This window comes from Arachis stenosperma, chromosome 8, assembly GCF_014773155.1.
Source record: "Arachis stenosperma cultivar V10309 chromosome 8, arast.V10309.gnm1.PFL2, whole genome shotgun sequence".
Taxonomy (NCBI): domain Eukaryota; kingdom Viridiplantae; phylum Streptophyta; class Magnoliopsida; order Fabales; family Fabaceae; genus Arachis; species Arachis stenosperma.
This window is the reverse complement of record NC_080384.1, coordinates 11301346-11322439: the sequence shown is the minus strand read 5'-3', so window position 1 is coordinate 11322439 and position 21094 is coordinate 11301346. Positions and strand designations below refer to the sequence as shown.

The 21094-nt window shown below is 35.3% G+C and overlaps 2 protein-coding genes and 1 non-coding gene across 3 annotated transcripts; 2 read left to right on the top strand and 1 right to left on the bottom strand.

Moving 5' to 3' along the window:
* The first annotated feature begins 1010 nt into the window (after positions 1-1010).
* LOC130947115 (small nucleolar RNA R71) lies at positions 1011-1113 on the top strand. Its single transcript, XR_009072525.1, has one exon. It is a non-coding gene; the product is annotated as a small nucleolar RNA R71 (small nucleolar RNA).
* Positions 1114-13275: 12162 nt separating this feature from the next.
* LOC130946751 (cullin-4-like) lies at positions 13276-16685 on the top strand. The gene is made up of 6 exons (XM_057875594.1): positions 13276-13695; positions 14784-14896; positions 15012-15357; positions 15427-15481; positions 15699-15821; positions 16392-16685. Exons 3-6 carry the CDS (start codon positions 15341-15343, stop codon positions 16497-16499), a joined length of 303 nt encoding a protein of 100 aa, XP_057731577.1. The 5' UTR covers positions 13276-13695; positions 14784-14896; positions 15012-15340; the 3' UTR covers positions 16500-16685.
* Positions 16686-19132: 2447 nt separating this feature from the next.
* Positions 19133-21079, bottom strand: LOC130945377 (probable indole-3-pyruvate monooxygenase YUCCA11). The gene is made up of 4 exons (XM_057874102.1): positions 20462-21079; positions 19981-20214; positions 19605-19730; positions 19133-19324 (listed from the first exon to the last, which is right to left on the bottom strand). Exons 1-4 carry the CDS (start codon positions 21077-21079, stop codon positions 19133-19135), a joined length of 1170 nt encoding a protein of 389 aa, XP_057730085.1.
* Positions 21080-21094: the final 15 nt, after the last annotated feature.

The window sequence follows — 21094 nt, the reverse complement described above, 5'->3', positions numbered from 1 at the left end:
CATTACCAAACAATTGGCATCGCTTCATGATAGCTCCTAAATATTGAGCAACTTGCTCTCCAGTTACATCTTCATCCTCTTCAGAGGATGAATAATCTTCAGAGCTCATGAATGGCAGAAGGAGATTTAATGGAATCTCTATGGTCTGTATGAGCCTCAGATTCCTTTGGATCCTTAATAGGAAACTCCTTCTTGCTTGAGGAACGTCCCAGGAGGTCTTCCTCACTAGGATTTTCGTCCCTCCTCCTTTGTGCATTCGGCCATATTGACTATGTCAATGGCTTTGCACTCTCCTTTGGATTTCTTCTGTATTGCTTGGAGAATACTGGGAGGAGTTTCAATGACTTTCTCAGCTGGCCCACTTGTGCCTCCAGATTTCTAATGGAGGATCTTGTTTCACTCATGAAACTGAAAGTGGCATTTGACAGATCAGAGACTATATTGGCTAAATTAGAAGTGTTTTGTTCAGAATTCTCTGTCTGTTGCTGAGAAGATGATGGATATGGCTTGCTATTGCCAGCCTATTGCGTCCACCATTGTTAAAGCCTTGTTGAGGCTTTTGTTGATCCTTCCATGAAATTTGGATGATTCTCCATGATGAGTTATAGGTGTTTCCATAAGGTTCACCCATGTAATTAACCTCTGCCATGGCAGGGTTCTCAGGATCATAAGCTTCTTCAGAAGTTGCCTCTCTAGTACTGTTGGATGCATATTGCAATCCATTCAGATTTTGAGAGATCATGTTGACTGTTGAGTCAACACTTGTTCTGAGCCAATATGGCATTCAGAGTATCAATTTCAAGAACTCCTTTCTTCTGAGGTATCCCATTGTTCACGGAATTCCTCTCAGAAGTGTACATGAACTGGTTATTTGCAACCATGTCAATGAGTTCTTGAGCCTCTTCAGGCGTTTCTTCAGGTGAATAGATCCACTGCAGAATGGTCCATGACATTTTCGAAAATTCAGAGGACCATAATAGAATATATCTAATATGGTCCATTCTGAAAACATGTCAGATGGACATCTTTTGGTCAGCTGCTTGTATCTTTCCCAAGCTTCATAGAGGGATTCACCATCTTTTTGTTTGAAGGTTGAACATCCACTCTCAGCTTGCTCAACTTTTGAGGAGGAAAGAACTTATCCAAGAAGGCAGTGACCAGCTTATCCCAGGAGTCCAGGCTCTTGGGTGTGTGAATCCAACCATACTCTAGCTCTGTCTCTTACAGAAAAAGGGAAAAGCATGAGTCTGTAGACTTCAGGATCAACTCCATTTGTCTTTACAGTCTCACAGATCTGCAAGAACTCTGTTAAAAACTGATAAGGATCTTCAGATGGAAGTCCATAAAACTTGCAGTTTTGTTGCATTAATGCAACTAGTTGAGGCTTAAGCTCAAAGTTGTTGGCTCCAATGGCAGGAATGGAGATGCTTCTTCCATCAAACTTGGACGCTGGCTTTGTGAAGTCACCAAGCATTCTCCTTGCATTATTATTATTTTCGGCTGCCATCTCCTTCTCTTGTTCTAATGTTTCTGAAAGGTTACCTTTAGAATAATTTAATTTAGCTTCTCTTAATTTTCTCTTCAGAGTCCTTTCAGGTTCTGGATCAATTTCAACAAGAGTGCCTTTATCCTTGTTCCTGCTCATATGAAAGAGAAGAAAACAAGAAAAGAAAGAGGAATCCTCTATGTCACAGTATAGAGATTCCTTTATGTTAGTAGAAAAAGAAGAGGTAGAAGAATGAAGAAGGAGATTCGGAATTTTGGATGAAGAGAGGTGAAGAGAAGTGTTAGTAATTAAATAATTAAATAGAAGAAGAAAAGAGAAAGAGAATTTCGAAAATAATTTTAAAAAGGGGTTAGTGATTTTCGAAAAATTAGAGATAAATGTAATTGAAATTAAAAATTGAAACAATTAATTAATTAAAAAGAATTTTTTTGAAAAGAGAGAGATATTTTTCGAAAATAGAAGAGGGAGAAGTAGTTAGGTAGTTTTGAAAAAGATAAGAAACAAACAAAAAGTTAGTTAGTTGATTGAAAAAGATTTGAAATCAAATTTGAAAAAGATGAAAAGATAATAAGTTAGATAAGATTTTTTTTTTGAAATCAAATTTTGAAAAAGATAAAATTTTTGAAAAAGATCAAAATAAAAGATAAAAAGATTTAATTCAAAAATTTTGAAATTATTTACTTCACTAACAAGAAACTACAAGATAAGATTCTAGAACTTAAAGATTGAACCTTTCTTAACAAGAAAGTAACAAACTTCAAATTTTTGAACCCATCACATTAATTATTAGTGAATTTTCGAAAATTAGATGTAAAGATAAGAAAAATATTTTGAAAATATTTTGAAAAAGATTTTTGAAATTTTCGAAAAAATAGAAAAAATGAAAAAGATATGATTTTTGAAAAAGATTTTAGAAAGATAAGAATTTTAAAATTGAAATTTTGACTTGACTTGTAAGAAACAACTAATTTTGAAAATTTTTTGACCAAGTCAACCCAAATTTTCGAAAATTTGGAGGGAAATAAGGAAAAGATATATATATTTTTTTTATTTTTGAATTTTTAATTATGAGAGAGAAAAACAACAAGAATACTCAATGCATGAAATTTTTAGATCAAAACCATGAATGCATGCAAGAATGCTATGAATGTCAAGATGAACACCAAGAACACTTTGAAGATCATGATGAACATCAAGAACATATTTTTGAAAAATTTTTGATGCAAAGAAAATATGCAAGACACCAAACTTAGAAATCTTTAATGCATGGACTCTAACAAACAAAAAATGCATATGAAAAACAACAAACAACACAAATCAAGAAATCATCAAGATCAAACAAGAGGACTTATCAAGAACAACTTGAAGATCATGAAGAACACTATTAGCCATGCGAGTGACAGCCGCAGAGGACCATTTTCACTGAGAGGATGGGATGTAGCCACTGACAACGGTGATGCCCTACATACAACTTGCCATGGAAAGGAGTAAGAAGAATTGAGTTGAAGCAGTAGGAGAGCAAGCGTCCTTGAGCCATACAGTATCTCCATATGCTTATCTGAAATTCCCACCAATGAATCTGCATAAGTATTCTATCCCTTTTATTATTTCATCTATTTTCTTATTTCTATTTTCGAACTCATAAACCAATTTAATCTGCCTAACTGAGATTTACAAGGTGACCATAGCTTGCTTCATACCAACAATCTCTGTGGGATCGACCCTTACTCACGTAAGGTTTATTACTTGGACGACCCAGTACACTTGCTGGTTAGTTGAACGGAGTTGTGAATTCAACCAGTGCCATAATAATGATTTCTCTCAAAATAGTTAGAACATGGATCACAATTTCGTCCACCAAGTTTTTGGCGCCGTTGCCGGGGAACAATCAATTTCGAACAACAATTTCACAATTGTTTCCAGACCACAATGGTGCCAAGTTTTAATCCGGCAACAACACCAAGTTTTTGGCGCCGTTGCCGGGGATTGTTCGAGTATGGACAACTGACGGTTCATCTTGTTGCTCAGATTAGGTAATTTTCTTTTCAAAAATCTTTTTCAAAATTTTTCTTTTTATTTTTCGTTTTTCAAACTATATTTTCGAAAAAAAAAATTTTATAAAAAAAAAAATTAGAAAATCATAAAAATAAAAAATATTTTGTGTTTCTTGCTTGAGTCTTGAGTCAATTTTTAAGTTTTGTGTCAATTGCATGCTTTAAAAATTTTTTCTTGCATTTTTTCGAAAATCCCATGCATTCATAGTGTTCTTCATGATCTTCAAGTTGTTCTTGATAAGTCCTCTTGTTTGATCTTGATGATTTCTTGATTTGTGTTGTTTGTTGTTTTTCATATGCATTTTTTGTTTGTTAGAGTCCATGCATTAAAGATTTCTAAGTTTGGTGTCTTGCATGTTTTCTTTGCATCAAAAATTTTTCAAAAATATGTTCTTGATGTTCATCATGATCTTCAAAGTGTTCTTGGTGTTCATCTTGACATTCATAGCATTCTTGCATGCATTCATGGTTTTGATCTAAAAATTTCATGCACTGAGTATTCTTGTTGTTTTTCTCTCTCATAATTAAAAATTCAAAAATAAAAAAAATATATATATCTTTTCCTTATTTCCCTCCAAATTTTCGAAAATTTGGGTTGACTTGGTCAAAAAATTTTCAAAATTAGTTGTTTCTTACAAGTCAAGTCAAAATTTCAATTTTAAAATTCTTATCTTTCTAAAATCTTTTTCAAAAATCATATCTTTTTCATTTTTTCTATTTTTTCGAAAATTTCAAAAATCTTTTTCAAAATATTTTCAAAATATTTTTCTTATCTTTACATCTAATTTTCGAAAATTCACTAATAATTAATGTGATGGGTTCAAAAATTTGAAGTTTGTTACTTTCTTGTTAAGAAAGGTTCAATCTTTAAGTTCTAGAATCTTATCTTGTAGTTTCTTGTTAGTGAAGTAAATAATTTCAAAATTTTTGAATTAAATCTTTTTATCTTTTATTTTGATCTTTTTCAAAAATTTTATCTTTTTCAAAATTTGATTTCAAAAAAAAAATCTTATCTAACTTATTATCTTTTCATCTTTTTCAAATTTGATTTCAAATCTTTTTCAATCAACTAACTAACTTTTTGTTTGTTTCTTATCTTTTTCAAAACCACCTAACTACTTCTCCCTCTTCTATTTTCGAAAAATATCTCTCTCTTTTCAAAAAAATTCTTTTTAATTAATTAATTGTTTCAATTTTTAATTTCAATTACATTTATCTCTAATTTTTCGAAAATCACTAACCCCTTTTTAAAATTATTTTCGAAATTCTCTTTCTCTTTTCTTCTTCTATTTAATTATTTAATTACTAACACTTCTCTTCACCTCTCTTCATCCAAAATTCCGAATCTCCTTCTTCATTCTTCTACCTCTTCTTTTTCTACTAACATAAAGGAATCTCTATACTGTGACATAGAGGATTCCTCTTTCTTTTCTTGTTTTCTTCTTCTCTTTCATATGAGCAGGAACAAGGATAAAGGCACTCTTGTTGAAATTGATCCAGAACCTGAAAGGACTCTGAAGAGAAAATTAAGAGAAGCTAAATTAAATTATTCTAAAGGTAACCTTTCAGAAACATTAGAACAAGAGAAGGAGATGGCAGCCGAAAATAATAATAATGCAAGGAGAATGCTTGGTGACTTCACAAAGCCAACGTCCAAGTTTGATGGAAGAAGCATCTCCATTCCTGCCATTGGAGCCAACAACTTTGAGCTTAAGCCTCAACTAGTTGCATTAATGCAACAAAACTGCAAGTTTTATGGACTTCCATCTGAAGATCCTTATCAGTTTTTAACAGAGTTCTTGCAGATCTGTGAGACTGTAAAGACAAATGGAGTTGATCCTGAAGTCTACAGACTCATGCTTTTCCCTTTTTCTGTAAGAGACAGAGCTAGAGTATGGTTGGATTCACAACCCAAGGATAGCCTGGACTCCTGGGATAAGCTGGTCACTGCCTTCTTGGATAAGTTCTTTCTTCCTCAAAAGTTGAGCAAGCTGAGAGTGGATGTTCAAACCTTCAAACAAAAAGATGGTGAATCCCTCTATGAAGCTTGGGAAAGATACAAGCAGCTGACCAAAAGATGTCCATCTGACATGTTTTCAGAATGGACCATATTAGATATATTCTATTATGGTCTCTCTGAATTTTCGAAAATGTCATTGGACCATTCTGCAGGTGGATCTATTCACCTGAAGAAAACGCCTGAAGAGGCTCAAGAACTCATTGACATGGTTGCAAATAACCAGTTCATGTACACTTCTGAGAGGAATTCCGTGAACAATGGGATACCTCAGAAGAAAGGAGTTCTTGAAATTGATACTCTGAATGCCATATTGGCTCAGAACAAAGTGTTGACTCAACAGGTCAACATGATCTCTCAAAATCTGAATGGATTGCAACATGCATCCAACAGTACTAGAGAGGCAACTTCTGAAGAAGCTTATGATCCTGAGAACCCTGCATTGGCAGAGGTTAATTACATGGGTGAACCTTATGGAAACACCTATAACTCATCATGGAGAAATCATCCAAATTTCTCATGGAAGGATCAACAAAAGCCTCAACAAGGCTTTAACAATGGTGGACGCAATAGGCTGGGCAATAGCAAGCCATATCCATCATCTTCTCAGCAACAGACAGAGAATTCTGAACAAAACACTTCTAATTTAGCCAATATAGTCTCTGATCTGTCAAAGGCCACTTTCAGTTTCATGAGTGAAACAAGATCCTCCATTAGAAATCTGGAGGCACAAGTGGGCCAGCTGAGTAAGAAAGTCATTGAAACTCCTCCCAGTATTTTCCCAAGCAATACAGAAGAGAATCCAAAAGGAGAGTGCAAAGCCATTGACATAGTCAATATGGCCGAATGCACAAAGGAGGAGGAGGACGAAAATCCTAGTGAGGAAGACCTCCTGGGACGTTCCTCAAGCAAGAAGGAGTTTCCTATTAAGGATCCAAAGGAATCTGAGGCTCATACAGAGACCATAGAGATTCCATTAAATCTCCTTCTGCCATTCATGAGCTCTGAAGACTATTCATCCTCTGAAGAGGATGAAGATGTAACTGGAGAGCAAGTTGCTCAATATTTAGGAGCTATCATGAAGCTGAATGCCAAATTGTTTGGTAATGAGACTTGGGAAAGTGAACCTCCCTTGCTCATTAATGAACTGGATACTTGGATTCAGAGAATTCTACCTCAAAAGAAACAAGATCCTGGCAAGTTCTTAATACCTTGCACCATAGGCACCATGAACTTTGCAAAAGCTCTGTGTGATCTGGGGTCAGGGATAAATCTTATGCCACTCTCTGTAATGGAAAAGCTGGGGATCATTGAGGTACAGCCTGCCTTGTTCTCATTGTAATTGGCAGAAAAGTCATTGAGACAAGCTTATGGATTAGTAGAGGACGTGCTAGTAAAGGTTGAAGGCCTTTACATCCCTGCTGATTTCATAATCTTAGACACTAGGAAGGAAGAGGATGATTGCATCATCCTTGGAAGACCCTTCCTAGCCACAGCAGGAGCTGCGATAGATGTCAACAGAGGTGAATTAGTCCTTCAATTGAATGGGGACTACCTTGTGTTTAAGGCACATGGCCATCCCTCTGTGACAAAAGAGAGTAAGCATGAAGAGCTTCTCTCAGTTCAGAGTCAAGAAGAGCCCACACAGTCAAACTCTAAGTTTGGTGTTGTGAAGCCACAACCAAACTCTAAGTTTGGTGTTAAGATCCCATATCCAAACTCTGAGTTTGGTGTTGGGACTATACAACATTGACTTGATCACCTTGTGGCTCCATGAGAGCCACTGTCAAGCTATTGACATTAAAGAAGCGCTTGTTGGGAGGCAACCCAATTTTATTTATCTAATTTCTATTTTATACTATTTTATTGTTATTTTGTGTTTTATTAGGTACATGATCATGAGGAGTCACGAAAAAATCAAAAAAATTAAAAACAGAATCAAAAATAGCAGAAGAAAAAATTTTCACCCTGGAGGACGCACAGGCTGGCGTTCAACGCCAGTAAGGTGCATCTGGCCGGCGTTCAACGCCAGAACAGAGCACCATTCTGGCACTGAACGCCAGAAACAAGCAACATCCTGGCGTTGAACGCCAGGAATGTGCCTAGAGGAGAAAAGCTGGCGCTGAACGCCAGTAACAAGCATGAAACTAGCGTTCAACGCCAGAAACATGCATTACATGGGCGTTGAACGCCCAGAACATGCACCAATGGGCGTTTGAATGCCAGAATGATGCATGAAGGCATTTTACATGCCTATATGGTGAAGGAATGGTATTTCTTTACACCTCAGGATCCTGTGGACCCCACAGGATCACCTCAGGATCTGTGGACCCCACAGGATCCCCACCTACCATATTCCCACCTTACCTTTTAATCCTAATCACACTCTCCTAATCCTAAATCTCATTTTTCCTACTCCCCATGTCACACTTCCCAACACCCATCACCAATCACCTCAATTTCTCTTCCCAATTCCCCCATTCACCATTCACATCACCCCACTCTTCCCCCATAAACCCCACCTACCTTCATAAAATTCAAATTCAATTTCCCACCCATTCCCACCCAAATTGGCCGAACAACCACCCTCCCCTCTCCCTATAAATACCCTTCCCTTCTACTTCATTTTCACACAACACAATCCCTTCTTCTCCCAAATAGCCGAACCTACCTCTCTCCCTCTCTACCATATTTTCTTCTCTTCTTCTTCTACTCTCTTTTTTTCTTTTTTGCTCGAGGACGAGCAAAATTTTAAGTTTGGTGTGGTAAAAAGCATAAGCTTTTTGTTTTTCCATTACCATCAATGGCACCTAAGGCCGGAGTATCCTCTAGAAAAGGAAAAGGGAAGGCAAAAGCTTCCACCTCCGAGTCATGGGAGATAGAGAGATTCATCTCTAAGAGCCATCAAGACCACTTCTATGATGTTGTGGCAAAGAAGAAGGTGATCCCTGAGGTCCCTTTCAAGCTCAAGAAAAATGAGTATCCGGAGATCCGACATGAAGTCCGAAGAAGAGGTTGGGAAGTCTTAACCAACCCCATGCAACAAGTCGGAATCTTAATGGTTCAAGAGTTCTATACCAATGCATGGATCACTAGGAACCATGACCAAGGTATGAACCCGAGTCCAAAGAATTATCTCACAATGGTTAGGGGGAAATACTTGGATTTTAGTCCGAAAAATGTAAGGTTGGCATTCCACTTGCCCATGATGCAAGGTGATGAACGCCCCTACACTAGAAGGGTCAACTTTGATCAAAGGTTGAACCAAGTCCTTATGGACATTTGTGTGGAAGGAGCTCAGTGGAAGAGAGACTCCAAAGGCAAGCCAGTCCAACTAAGAAGACTGGACCTCAAGCCTATAGCTAGAGGATGGTTGGAGTTCATTCAACGCTCCATCATTCCTACTAGCAACCGATCTGAAGTTACTGTGGATCGGGCCATCATGATTCATGGCATCATGATTGGAGAGGAAGTAGAAGTTCATGAGGTCATCTCCAATGAAATCTACAAAATAGCCGACAAGCCCTCACCTATGGCACGGCTAGCTTTTCCTCACCTTATTTGCCATCTATGTTACTCAGCCGGAGTTATCATAGAAGGAGATGTCTCTATTGAAGAAGACAAGCCCATCACCAAAAAAAGGATGGAGCAAGCAAGAGAAGCTCCTCACGGCCCTCAAGAAGTGCATGAGGAAGCTCATCATCAACAAATTCCTGAGATGCCTCAAGGAATGCACTTTCCTCCCAACAACTATTGGGAGCAACTCAACACTTCCTTAGAAGGTTTGAGCCACAATGTGGAACAATTAAGGGTGGAACATCATGAGCACTCCATCATTCTCCAAGAAATAAGAGAAGATCAAAGAGTAATGAGGGAGGAGCAACAAAGGCAAGGAAGGGACATAGAAGAGCTTAAGGACATTATTGGACCTTCAAGAAGAAAATGCCACTAAAGGTGGATTCATTCCTTGTTCTTTATTTCTTTCTGTTTTCGGTTTTTAGTATTGTGTTTATCTATGTTTTGTGTCTTTATTTCATGATCATTAGTATGTAACCATGCCTTAAAGCTATGAATAAAATCCATTAATCCTTCACCTCTCTTAAATGAAAAATGTTTCAATTCAAAAGAACAAGAAGTACATAAATTTCGAAAACAGCTCTTGAATGTAGTTTAATTATATTGATGTGGTGACAATACTTTTTGTTTTCTGAATGAATGCTTGAACAGTGCATAATTTTGATCTTGTTGTTTATGAATGTTAAATTTGTTGGCTCTTGAAAGAATGATGAACAAAGAGAAATGTTATTGATGATCTGAAAAATCATGAAATTGATTCTTGAAGCAAGAAAAAGCAGTGAAAAAGAAGAAGCATTTGAAAAAAAAAAAGAGAGTATATAGAAAAAGAAGGAGCAGTAGAAAAAGCCAATAGCCCTTAAAATCAAAAGGCAAGGGTAAAAAGGATCCAAGGCTTTGAGCATCAATGGATAGGAGGGCCCAAGGAAATAAAATCCAGGCCTAAGCGGCTAAATCAAGCTGTCCCTAACCATGTGCTTGTGTCATGAAGGTCCAAGTGAAAAGCTTGAGACTGAGTGGTTAAAGTCGTGATCCAAAGCAAAAAGAGTGTGCTTAAGAGCTCTGGACACCACTAACTGGGGACTCTAGCAAAGCTAAGTCACAATCTGAAAAGGTTCACCCAGCTATGTGTCTGTGGCATTTATGTATCCGGTGGTAATACTGGAAAACAAAATGCTTAGGGCCACGGCCAAGACTCATAAGTAGCTGTGTTCAAGAATCAACATGCTTAACTAGGAAAATCAATAACACTATCCAAAATTCTAAGTTCCTAAGAGACGCCAATCACTCTAAACTACAAAGGAAAAAGTGAGATGCCAAAACTGTTCAGAAGCAAAAAGCTACAAGTCCCGCTCATCTAATTAGAATTAATATTCATTGATATTTTGGAATCTATAGTATATTCTCTTCTTTTTATCCTATTTGATTTTCAGTTGCTTGGGGACAAGCAACAATTTAAGTTTGGTGTTGTGATGAGCGGATAATTTATACGCTTTTTGGCATTGTTTTTAGGTAGTTTTTAGTAAGTTTAAGCTACTTTTAGGGATGTTTTCATTAGTTTTTATGTTAAATTCACATTTCTGGACTTTACTATGAGTTTGTGTGTTTTTCTGTGATTTCAGGTAAATTCTGGCTGAAATTGAGGGACTTGAGCAAAACTCTGAAAAAGGCTGACAAAAGGACTGCTGATGCTATTGGAATCTGACCTCCCTGCACTCAAAATAGATTTTCTGGAGTTACAGAACTCCAAATAGCGCGCTCTCAACGGCGTTGGAAAGTAGACATCCAGGGCTTTCCAGCAATATATAATAGTCCATACTTTATTCGGAAATTGACGACGTAACTTGGCGTTGAACGCCAAGTACATGCTGCTGTCTGGAGTTAAACGCCAGAAAAACGTCATGATCCGGAGTTGAACGCCCAAAACATGTCATAACTCGGAGTTCAACTCCAAGAGAAGCCTCAGCTCGTGGATTGATCAAGCTCAGCCCAAACATACACCAAGTGGGCCCCGGAAGTGGATTTATGCATCAATTACTTACTCATGTAAACCCTAGGAGCTAGTTTATTATAAATAGGATGATTTACTAATGTATTAGACATCTTTGGTCTCAGTTTTGTTTTATTCTTCATCCTAAGAGGCTATTGATCACGTTTTAGGGGGCTGGCCATTCGGCCATGCCTGAACCTTTTACTTATGTATTTTCAACGGTGGAGTTTCTGCACACCATAGATTAAGGGTGTGGAGCTCTGCTGTACCTCAAGTATCAATGCAATTCTATTTTCTTTTATTCAATTCTCTTTTATTCTTATTCCAAGATATTCATTCGCACCCAAGAACATGATGAATGTGATGATTAGATAACCCTCATTATCATTCTCACTTATGAACGCACGTGATTGACAACCACTTCCGTTCTACATGCAACAGAGCTTGAATGCGTATCTCTTAGATTCCCCAACAGAATCTTCGTGGTATAAGCTAGATAGATGGCGGCATTCATGAGGATCCGGAAAGTCTAAACCTTGTCTATGGTATTCCGAGTAGGATTCCAGGATTGAATGACTGTGACGAGCTTCAAACTCCTGAAGGCTGGGCGTGATGACAAGCGCAAAAGAATCAATGGATTCTATTCCAACCTGATTGAGAACCGACAGATGATTAGCCATGTGAGTGACAGCCGCAGAGGACCATTTTCACTGAGAGGATGGGATGTAGCCACTGACAACGGTGATGCCCTACATACAGCTTGCCATGGAAAGGAGTAAGAAGGATTGAGTTGAAGCAGTAGGAGAGCAGGCGTTCTTGAGCCATACAGTATCTCCATTCGCTTATCTGAAATCCCCACCAATGAATCTGCATAAGTATTCTATCCCTTTTATTTCTTCTCTTTTATTATTAATTTTCGAACTCATAAACCAATTTAATCTGCCTAACTGAGATTTACAAGGTGACCATAGCTTGCTTCATACCAACAATCTCTGTGGGATCGACCCTTACTCACGTAAGGTTTATTACTTGGACGACCCAGTACACTTGCTGGTTAGTTGAACGGAGTTGTGAATTCAACCAGTGCCATAATAATGATTTCTCTCAAAATAGTTAGAACATGGATCACAATTTCGTCCACCACTTGCCATGGAAAGGAGTAAGAAGGATTGGATGAAGACAGTAGGAAAGCAGAGAGACGGAAGGGACAAAGCATCTCCATTCGCTTATCTGAAGTTCTTACCAATGAATTGCATAAGTATCTCTATCTTTATCTTTTATTCATATTTCATCTATAACCATCTGAGTCTGCCTGACTAAGATTTACAAGGTGACCATAGCTTGCTTCATACCAACAATCTCCGTGGGATCGACCCTTACTCGCGTAAGGTTTATTACTTGGACGACCCAATGCACTTGCTGGTTAGTTGTGCGAAGTTGTAGTGATCACAATTTCGTGCACCATTAGACTCCATCTCACCGTGACAAGTGAATCTTCAATAGATGTAATGCTTACAATTATATATATACCATATTATTTTATATGTGCCACTAGTAGATTTTTTATTATATTTATTCATTATTTTATCTATTATATAAAAGTATGGATTATATCATAATTTACATATAATTTAATTAAATTAAATTTAAATAATATAAAATGTTATTATCATTTAATTTTTATTTTTAATATTTAAAATTTAATTTTATTATAACTTTATATATTTATTAAAGTATTATCGGATTAAATGGTTTGACCAATAACTCACCGTTGAACCACTGACCCAATGATCCAGTAATTTGACTAGATTGATTGTTGGTTCGGTTTTGATAGTTATAGACTTAGTTCGATTAACCATAAAAAATAGTGAATTAAGATTTTTCATGTTTATTAAATTTTTTTTTTATCTATCTTATCATTTTTTTAAATTTATTTTTTTTTGAAAAAAATCAAAATAAATATTTTAAAACAAAAGAAAAAAATTAATAACTCAAAAAAAAATTATATTAATTTAAAAAACGTTTAATTTCAAAATTAAAAATGCATAAATGAGCGCCCTTTCCATTATTTCAAATAAAAAATTGTGTATAAGCGCTCATTTGAGCGCTCTTTACACTAAATAACTGTAGCAGCGCCACTCTTAGTCGCTCACATTCTCTCTATGACGAGGGAACATCAATCCCCAATCCCCAATCCCCAAGCCCCATCCGCCGATCCCCTTCCTCCCAGCAGCGTCTTCCTTCACCGTCCACATCACGTCGCCAACTCGCCGAACAGAGCCTCACGGACAGCACCTCGGCGCGGTCCTCTCTCCCTCCCTCCCTCCTTTCGCAGTTCACAGTCGCCGTATCCCTCCCTCGCGTCGCAACTTCTCCCTTTCCCTCCCTCGCTCTCGCAACCTCTCCCTTCCTTCCATCGCAGGTGAAGCCGCCGTCGTCTGTCGCTCGTCGCTCCTCGCCCGTCAGTCACACTTCAATAACGTCGTCCATCGTCGTTCGCGCTGCCGTCAGTACAGTAGCATTCCTCTGCATCTAGAATAGGGATGCCTCTCAAGTAAATTCTTTGTTCTAATTTTTTTGGATCTGGTTATTTATTTTTAGTTCTGTTCTAATATTTAGTTCTATTTTTATTTTGCTATTATGATTTTTAGTTTAGGATTCTTGGTTCTGTTCTTTCTAATTTGTTCTTGCAGTTTTGATAATTTGTAGTTCTCTAATTTAAAAATGCGTGGTTGTTAGATAATTTTTGAAAAATTGTTCTAAGTGTTCTTGTTTTAATTATCTAATTTGAATTTGTGGTTTGCTGTTCTAATTTATGTGGTTTTAATTTTAGTGTTATTCTAATTTTGATCTGTTTCTAATTATTTATTCAATTTTTCTTATATTTAATACATTGCGTGGTGATTCACTGTTTGGTTGTCATCTGTTGAAGCATCTACTATATTGTATGGTTTCATGAAGATTGCATCCTTTTTGTTTATTCTGTACTAGCATACATGATGATTCTCCTAACCTCAATTTCTTTGGCAAACAATAAGATGGGCTCAATAGGTGTACTTATTTAGGTCATTCTTATGTCTATAGACCCACACAAGTTAATTACTGAGTTAGTCATAACATAGAAGCTCCTAATGTAAGACCCAAACACTCACTTTTGCCTATTAGTTATCGTTACCCGCTTGTGGTGACCCTAAGTAGTAAGAATTTAAATTTAATGCACTAACTGCCTTTCGATCGTATCCTGCCACATTAGAAAATGTGGTTCGGTCTTGCATTTTTCACTTGAATGGTCATGCAATTGCAAGACTCAATGCATCAAAATTGAAATTCACTTTATATAATGTAAGATACGATATCATGGGATTTAATTTAGAGATATCTATCAATAACTTCTAGTCTTCTACATCTAAACTTCTTTGTATTTCTTATGGTTGTGTTATAATTATAGTGAATGTATATGTAACACATGGTGGTACTTTAAGCTTATTTTCTTTATATGGAAGCGGAACATATTTGTAATTTCTTGTTTTTCTTTGGAAAACAAATTGGCACAGTAGTATTGTAAATAAGTTTGAATATTTAGCTTTACAAAGGGACAACTTCTAAATTTATTATTCATACGTTCCTGTTTTCCTTTCAAAGGTAAGCCAACATTGCCCACAAATTTTGAGGAGGTTATATGGGCAAAATTGAAGTTTCTATTTGTGCTATATTCTTGAAGACCCGACTCTTGTGATTTGGAAAAGCTTTATCAGGTATTCCTAGATATTCTGTTATTATTTATTATTCACAGTTGGGTTGGCTTGGGTTTGCCCTGTGAATTTTATGGTGAAATAGCTCATTAGTATTTTATGGTGAACTCTTCTGTAGGCTGTCAGTGATCTTTGCATATATAAAATGGCTGGAAATCTTTATCAGCAAATTGAAACGGAATGGAAGCACATATATCTACTGCTTTGTAGTCTTTGGTTGGACAAAGCCTAGATTTGGTTGTTTTTCTATCTCTAGTTGAGAGATGTTGGCAGGATCTTTGTGACCAAATGTTGATGATTCGGGGTATATTCTTGTATCTGGATAGGACATATGTGAAGCAAACAGCAAATGTACGGTCCTTATGGGACATGGGCTTACAACTTTTCCACTAACATCTTTCATTATCTCCTGAAGTTGAACAGAAAACTGTTACCGGTCTTCTAAGAATGATTGAAAGTGAAAGGTAAATCCTTATGTTACAATCCTAATCTTACAAATGAATGTCAGACCTCTTTATATATGACGGTGGCAGGGAGTGTAAATACATGCAGCAATCAGATGCTCCAGATTATTTGAAGCATGTGGAGGTGCTTCCTTTTCTTTATCCCCTTCTATTATCTTGTTAGCTTGAATTGTTGGTATTTGTATGTGCTCCTTTAAGTAGTTCTTTAACTATTGGATCTTGCCATGCCATGTATGTATTTTATCTGATCATGCATAATAGTTATCCTTGCATAGTTGAACCCTTCTTGCATATCAGATTGTTTATGTACTGAATGGATATTTTTGTACTCATTTTTTTAGACAAGATTGCAAGAGGAACATGATAGATGCCTGATCTACTTGGAAGCGAGTACTAGGAAGCCGCTGATAGCCACAGCAGAAAAGCAACTTCTTGAACGCCATATACCTGCCATTCTTGATAAGGTTGTGACTATTACCAGCTTCATGATTTTTCTGGGTGTTCAATTCCCTCCCCCTTCTTTTTTCACCTTACATAGCTTGATTATTATTAGGGGTATAGTGATTTCATTTGATTTTGACTTTAGCTTGATTATTGGGTCTTTATTGATCAATGATCAATTAATTAATTAATTCAACACAATTTTGTTCTGTTCTTGATTTTCTCTGTTCTTGCTATGGTTTGTTGTTCTTCACTGCTATTTATTTATTGTTCTTGGCTTCTTGCTATTGTTTGTTCTTGATTTTCTGTTCTTCATTGTTGCTATTTTTTGTTGATTTTTAATTTGTTATTCTTCACTGTTGGCTGCATCTACTGTTATTTTTATTTTGAATTTGTTAATTGTTGATTTTAATTTATTGGTTCTGTTATTTTTTGTTCTTGATTTTAATTTTTTATCTTCGCTGCTGTTCTGATGATTGCTATTTTTTGCATTTAATTTATTGTTGATTAAATAATTTATTGTTTTGTTTTTGGTTTTGATTCACTGATGTGCTGTTATTTACTGATGTTATTTTTCCGTGACATTTTTGCAGTTTGACCACAGTATAAGTGACAATATTGGTAAAACTAAAGGTGGAATTGGCGGACATGTTCTTTGTGCAATTGATATGCCAAGTTTTAGGTGTTTGCATTTTTTTTAATTTTCAATGTGAAATGAGGTACCGAGATGTGTATTTTTCACTTTTGCTTGCTTAGTTTACTAAGTCATCTTATTTCAAGCTATTGAAAAGATAGAGTAGGAATTTGATCAAGCCCAAATGCTTGGTTATTATTAGGTTAAGCTTCAATACTTACTTTCTTGAAACATGGTTTAAACCTACTTTTTAAACGTGTATAATTTTGATGAACTAATTTATTTTGTATGTGATATTTTTTAGTTCAATGACTAAAATAAAAAAATAATTAGGTTTATTTTAGTATAACGACATACATGCTGTTGATGATGGAGACAAATTAAAAACTCTATTGCGACTATAACATTTATGAGATATCTATCGATTTGTTACTAATTTAAAAGGAAATTGCGATGATATTTTGTGATAGTATTATAATTAATTGATTATATATTATTTCCTAGCAAGTTAGCGACTATATTATAACTCTACTTTCTCGTTTAAAATAGCTATTGTTTAGCGACAAAATTCTTACAAATTTGATTAAGGATTTTCAAAGATTAGCTACAAAATGTGACAGATTTGCAATCATATTAGCGGATAACTTGCGACGAGTTAGGTTCGAAAAAATTATTCGCTAATTAGCGTCAACTAAGCATTCCATTTTGTCTACGAAGTTAGCTTGTATTTAGCAATGAGTCTGCTGCAGTAGAGTTTGTCACTAATTAGCAACTACCGTTTAGTCTATTTCTTCTATGGAATTAGCTTTTACTTTAATGATGGATTTGTGACTATCTATTCGGTAGCTAAAAAACTTTCCAATGAAATAGCGACTGTTCTGTTTGCCTCACTGATCTGCGACTTGTAATTAGCGAGGAAAGCATTAGTTGCTACACGGTAGCTAATTCGTCCCAAATTATATTTTGCGTTAGATTAGCGATAATTTTACGACTCTTTTTGTTGTAGCTAATCGACCATATTCTTGTAGTGAAGGTACTTGAAACAGTATCGATGCATAGAAAATCAAGCTTAGATATATAAAAAAGGAAGTTACAAATATTGAGAGTTCTAAATTGATGGAAGGAAATATGCTAAAAGTTCTTGACGTTCAGAATAGAGTTGAACCCCCTTTCACTGTCCAGGGAAGAGTATGCCTCGACTTGTTCATGATACGTGCTTCAAATGTTCCTGATATGAAGAGTTCAAGCGTTATTTAGAAAAAATTAGTTTACATTTTTAGAATGTTTTAATTTAATTTGATATATTTTGATTTTGTTTATTTAATTACTATATTGGGCCTTATGCTTATGGGCTTTAGGTTTTCTTTGTTTTAACCTCATATTAGTTAAAACAAAGAAAACCTAAAGCCTATAAACATAAGGCCCAATCTAGTAATTAAATAAACAAAATCAAAATATATCAAATTAAATTAAATATTCTAAAAATATAAACTAATATCATCTAAATAACGCTTAAACTCTTCAAATCACGAACATTTGAAACACGTATCAAAAAAGGTGTTTTACCGTTTCATATGAGGAAGTTCAAAATTTGAAATTGGGTAACTTCCTAGAGAATGCGAAGTAGTGGAGAGAGAAATTAAGAATAGTGGGAAACGTGTCAGATAGGTGCGAGTAAATGACAGGAAGTGAATTTCATTTATGATTGATTAATGTCTTATGATGATATAATAAGAGCATGTTAGGATTAAGTGTTATTAATCCTAGGGGACAATTTGTTAGTCGAAAATAATTTGTTTCGAAAAAGGGAGCATTCAAAGAGTCAGTAAGCGTATGTCTTCGAAGAAAAGTCAACATTAAAAGAGAGCCCTTTTGGCAAGGAAGATCGAGCAATACTTTGTCATGACCAGTCAACAAGGTGATCGATGGGCCGAATTGAAGGTCCCAAGGTTTGAGGGTTGCATTTGAACGTTGCCTTTTGTCCAGCAAAAGAAGCGGGAACGATTACCTTTAGATTAATGAACGTGGGAGTTATACTTCAATTTGATTGGTTGAAAACTTTTATAAATAGGAGAAGACTCAGAGGCACAGAGGTTGGAACTTTGCTTTAGAAATTACTCATGCAAACTCACATCCCAGCGAATTTCTGAGTCTACTTCGAGTCAATTTTCTGTAGGGTTCCTTCCACTTGTTCTTACTTTTCATTTACATTTTCTGCAAACTTTACTTTCCTTGAAAATTTATCTTTCAAGCAATATTTATTTTCCTTGTTCAATTCTATGTTTCATTACTTTAATTTCAGTTTTAAAAGTCCTTTAATCTAATTGAAGGAATTTTATTACTTTATTTAATTTCAACGCAAATCATTTTAAATTCAGTCAATTTATTTTCAAAGTCTTATTTATTGTTTTTAGATTTCCTTAAGTTTTTGTCCGATCGAAAGGTCCTTGATGCACTTTGAAAAATTGGTACTCGCAAAGAGGAGTAGGTTTCGCTCCAAGACCATTAGATATCGAACCACTTTCGATTTGCAAAAAATCGACAAAACAATAACTAAGAATCGTCAGATGAAAATTTAGTCAAATCAATTAAATCATTTAACTGCTCTCAGCTATCAAGTTCACATGAAGTTGACTGCATCTGAGTTTTCACCTTATTTCAATCAATCGATCAACTTGCATGTATCACTGTAAAATTGCACTAAGATGTAATTTGATTGACCCTTGAAGTCAAAGTAAAGTTGATATCATTTGCTATTTTCATCGCATCAAACGAGATGCCTTCTAATCCTCTTTTCGAAAATCCAGCACTGTAAATTCCATGTTCTCCTTTCCAATGATTTGGGTAACTTGGTTTTGGCATTCCATTCTCATTGAATAGATTCTTGTAATCCTGAACGGCCAAAAATGTAATACAATTAATTACACAAACATATTTATAAAATACATTAATCCAAATAGTAATGTTAGAAAGAAAAAAAAGTCAAAATTTATTATTAATAAATATTAAATAAGATAAATTCTAATTGATTTTATTTATTTATTTTTTGTTATAAAATATTTTGGTGATTTAAAATTGAATTTGAGACTACTATACCCACTATCCATTGAATAGATTTGTTTCTTTAGAAAATAATATATTATTTCCAAAATAAAAATACAAATATACGCACCTTAAGCCACTTCAGCACATTGGTTTTGTATCCAGTAGCAAAGATGATTGCATCGAAATGAGCATGTTGTCCATCAACAAATTTAACGACCTTACCTTCTTTGATACTTGAAATACCAGGATAAACCTAAATTTAATTTAAGACAAGAATAACTAATATTGTTAATTAACAAATCAATTTATAAATTATAATTAATTAATTGAAAGTATAAAAAATTAACTTTTACTTAAACAACATTAACCGACTTTAATGTTTAGATTATAACTTAATATTTAAGATTAAATATTTATAATTTAAAGTATAAAATTTTAGATAAATAAAATAATTTTAAAAATTTTATTATTTAGCATTAAACAAGTATATATGTAGTTATTACCTTCACTTTTCCCTTCTTAATCTTTTCTACACAACCAACATCAATGGTAGGAGTAGTACCACCTTTTATTTTTAGTGCAAAAGGTCCCTCCTTTGGCCTCGTCAAACCATACTTAAACATATTCCCATACTTCAATTTGCTCATAAGAACCATCATCTTGTCCACTTTCTCCACCATGAAGTGTTTCAGCATCAACATACCCGCATACACCATTTCCTTAGTAAAATAATGCACCTGAATGAATAGCATACACCCACTATTAAATTTTATTCGTTATTTTGAACTATATAGGGTTCATATATTAGAACAGATGCAATGCATGCAATTTGATTGCAAGCACAATAATTTACATAATTAAGTAGCTCACGTATATTTTGAGTTGATTTGTTAACACTCTAATTTGCAAGAATTATAAAACTTTCTTTTTTAGAGAACCAGACATATAAATAGTTATATATCTATCAACAAAAAAATAATTTACCTGATTTCTGATGACAATAGAGGTATATGCACCCCAATTTGAAAGATCATAAGCAATTTCCATGCCAGAATTGCCACATCCAACAACCAAAACATTCTTCTTGTACATTTCTCTCCCATTCAAATACTTGCTACAATGCATGGACTCTCCTTGGTAGCTCTCAAGCCCTTGAATGTTTGGGATGTACTCTTCACTATTCTCTCCACTCGCAACCACCAGAAACTCTGCCTCATAGATCTCGTCGGCACCAGAAGAGTTGTTGGTAACAAGGAGCCTCCACTTTCTACTGCTTTGGTCAATGAAAGCAGAGTCAACAGAACAGTTGTAGTTGATGGCAATATCGAAATGCGCGACATAAGAGTCAATGTAGCGCAAGAAATCAACCCTAGGGACAAATTTGGGAAAGTCAGAAGGAAAAGGATAATGTGAAAGGCTACAAAAGTCTTTTCCTAAGTGTAGTTTCAAACGATCATAGGCTCTTTTCCTCCAAAGAGAAGCAGGGCAATCATCTCTTTCAAGAACAATGTTAGAGATTCTGAGTTTGTTGAGACACCCTGCAGTTGCTATTCCAGCAGGTCCTGCACCTACAATCACAACAGGTACTTCAATAATCTGCATGCTTGATTGTTATAG

Bases quoted from the DNA above. Each gene is read 5' to 3' on its own strand.
- LOC130946751 (XM_057875594.1), top strand. The intron at 15,482-15,698 runs GTGCTTCCTTTT...TCATTTTTTTAG, and splicing joins ATTATTTGAAGCATGTGGAG to ACAAGATTGCAAGAGGAACA. The intron at 15,822-16,391 runs GTTGTGACTATT...ACATTTTTGCAG, and splicing joins TACCTGCCATTCTTGATAAG to TTTGACCACAGTATAAGTGA.
- LOC130945377 (XM_057874102.1), bottom strand. From the start codon at position 21,079: ATGCAGATTATTGAAGTACCTGTTGTGATTGTAGGTGCAGGACCTGCT. The intron at 19,731-19,980 runs GTAATAACTACA...AATTAAATTTAG, and splicing joins TTAAGAAGGGAAAAGTGAAG to GTTTATCCTGGTATTTCAAG. The intron at 19,325-19,604 runs GTGCGTATATTT...TTGGCCGTTCAG, and splicing joins ATGTGCTGAAGTGGCTTAAG to GATTACAAGAATCTATTCAA.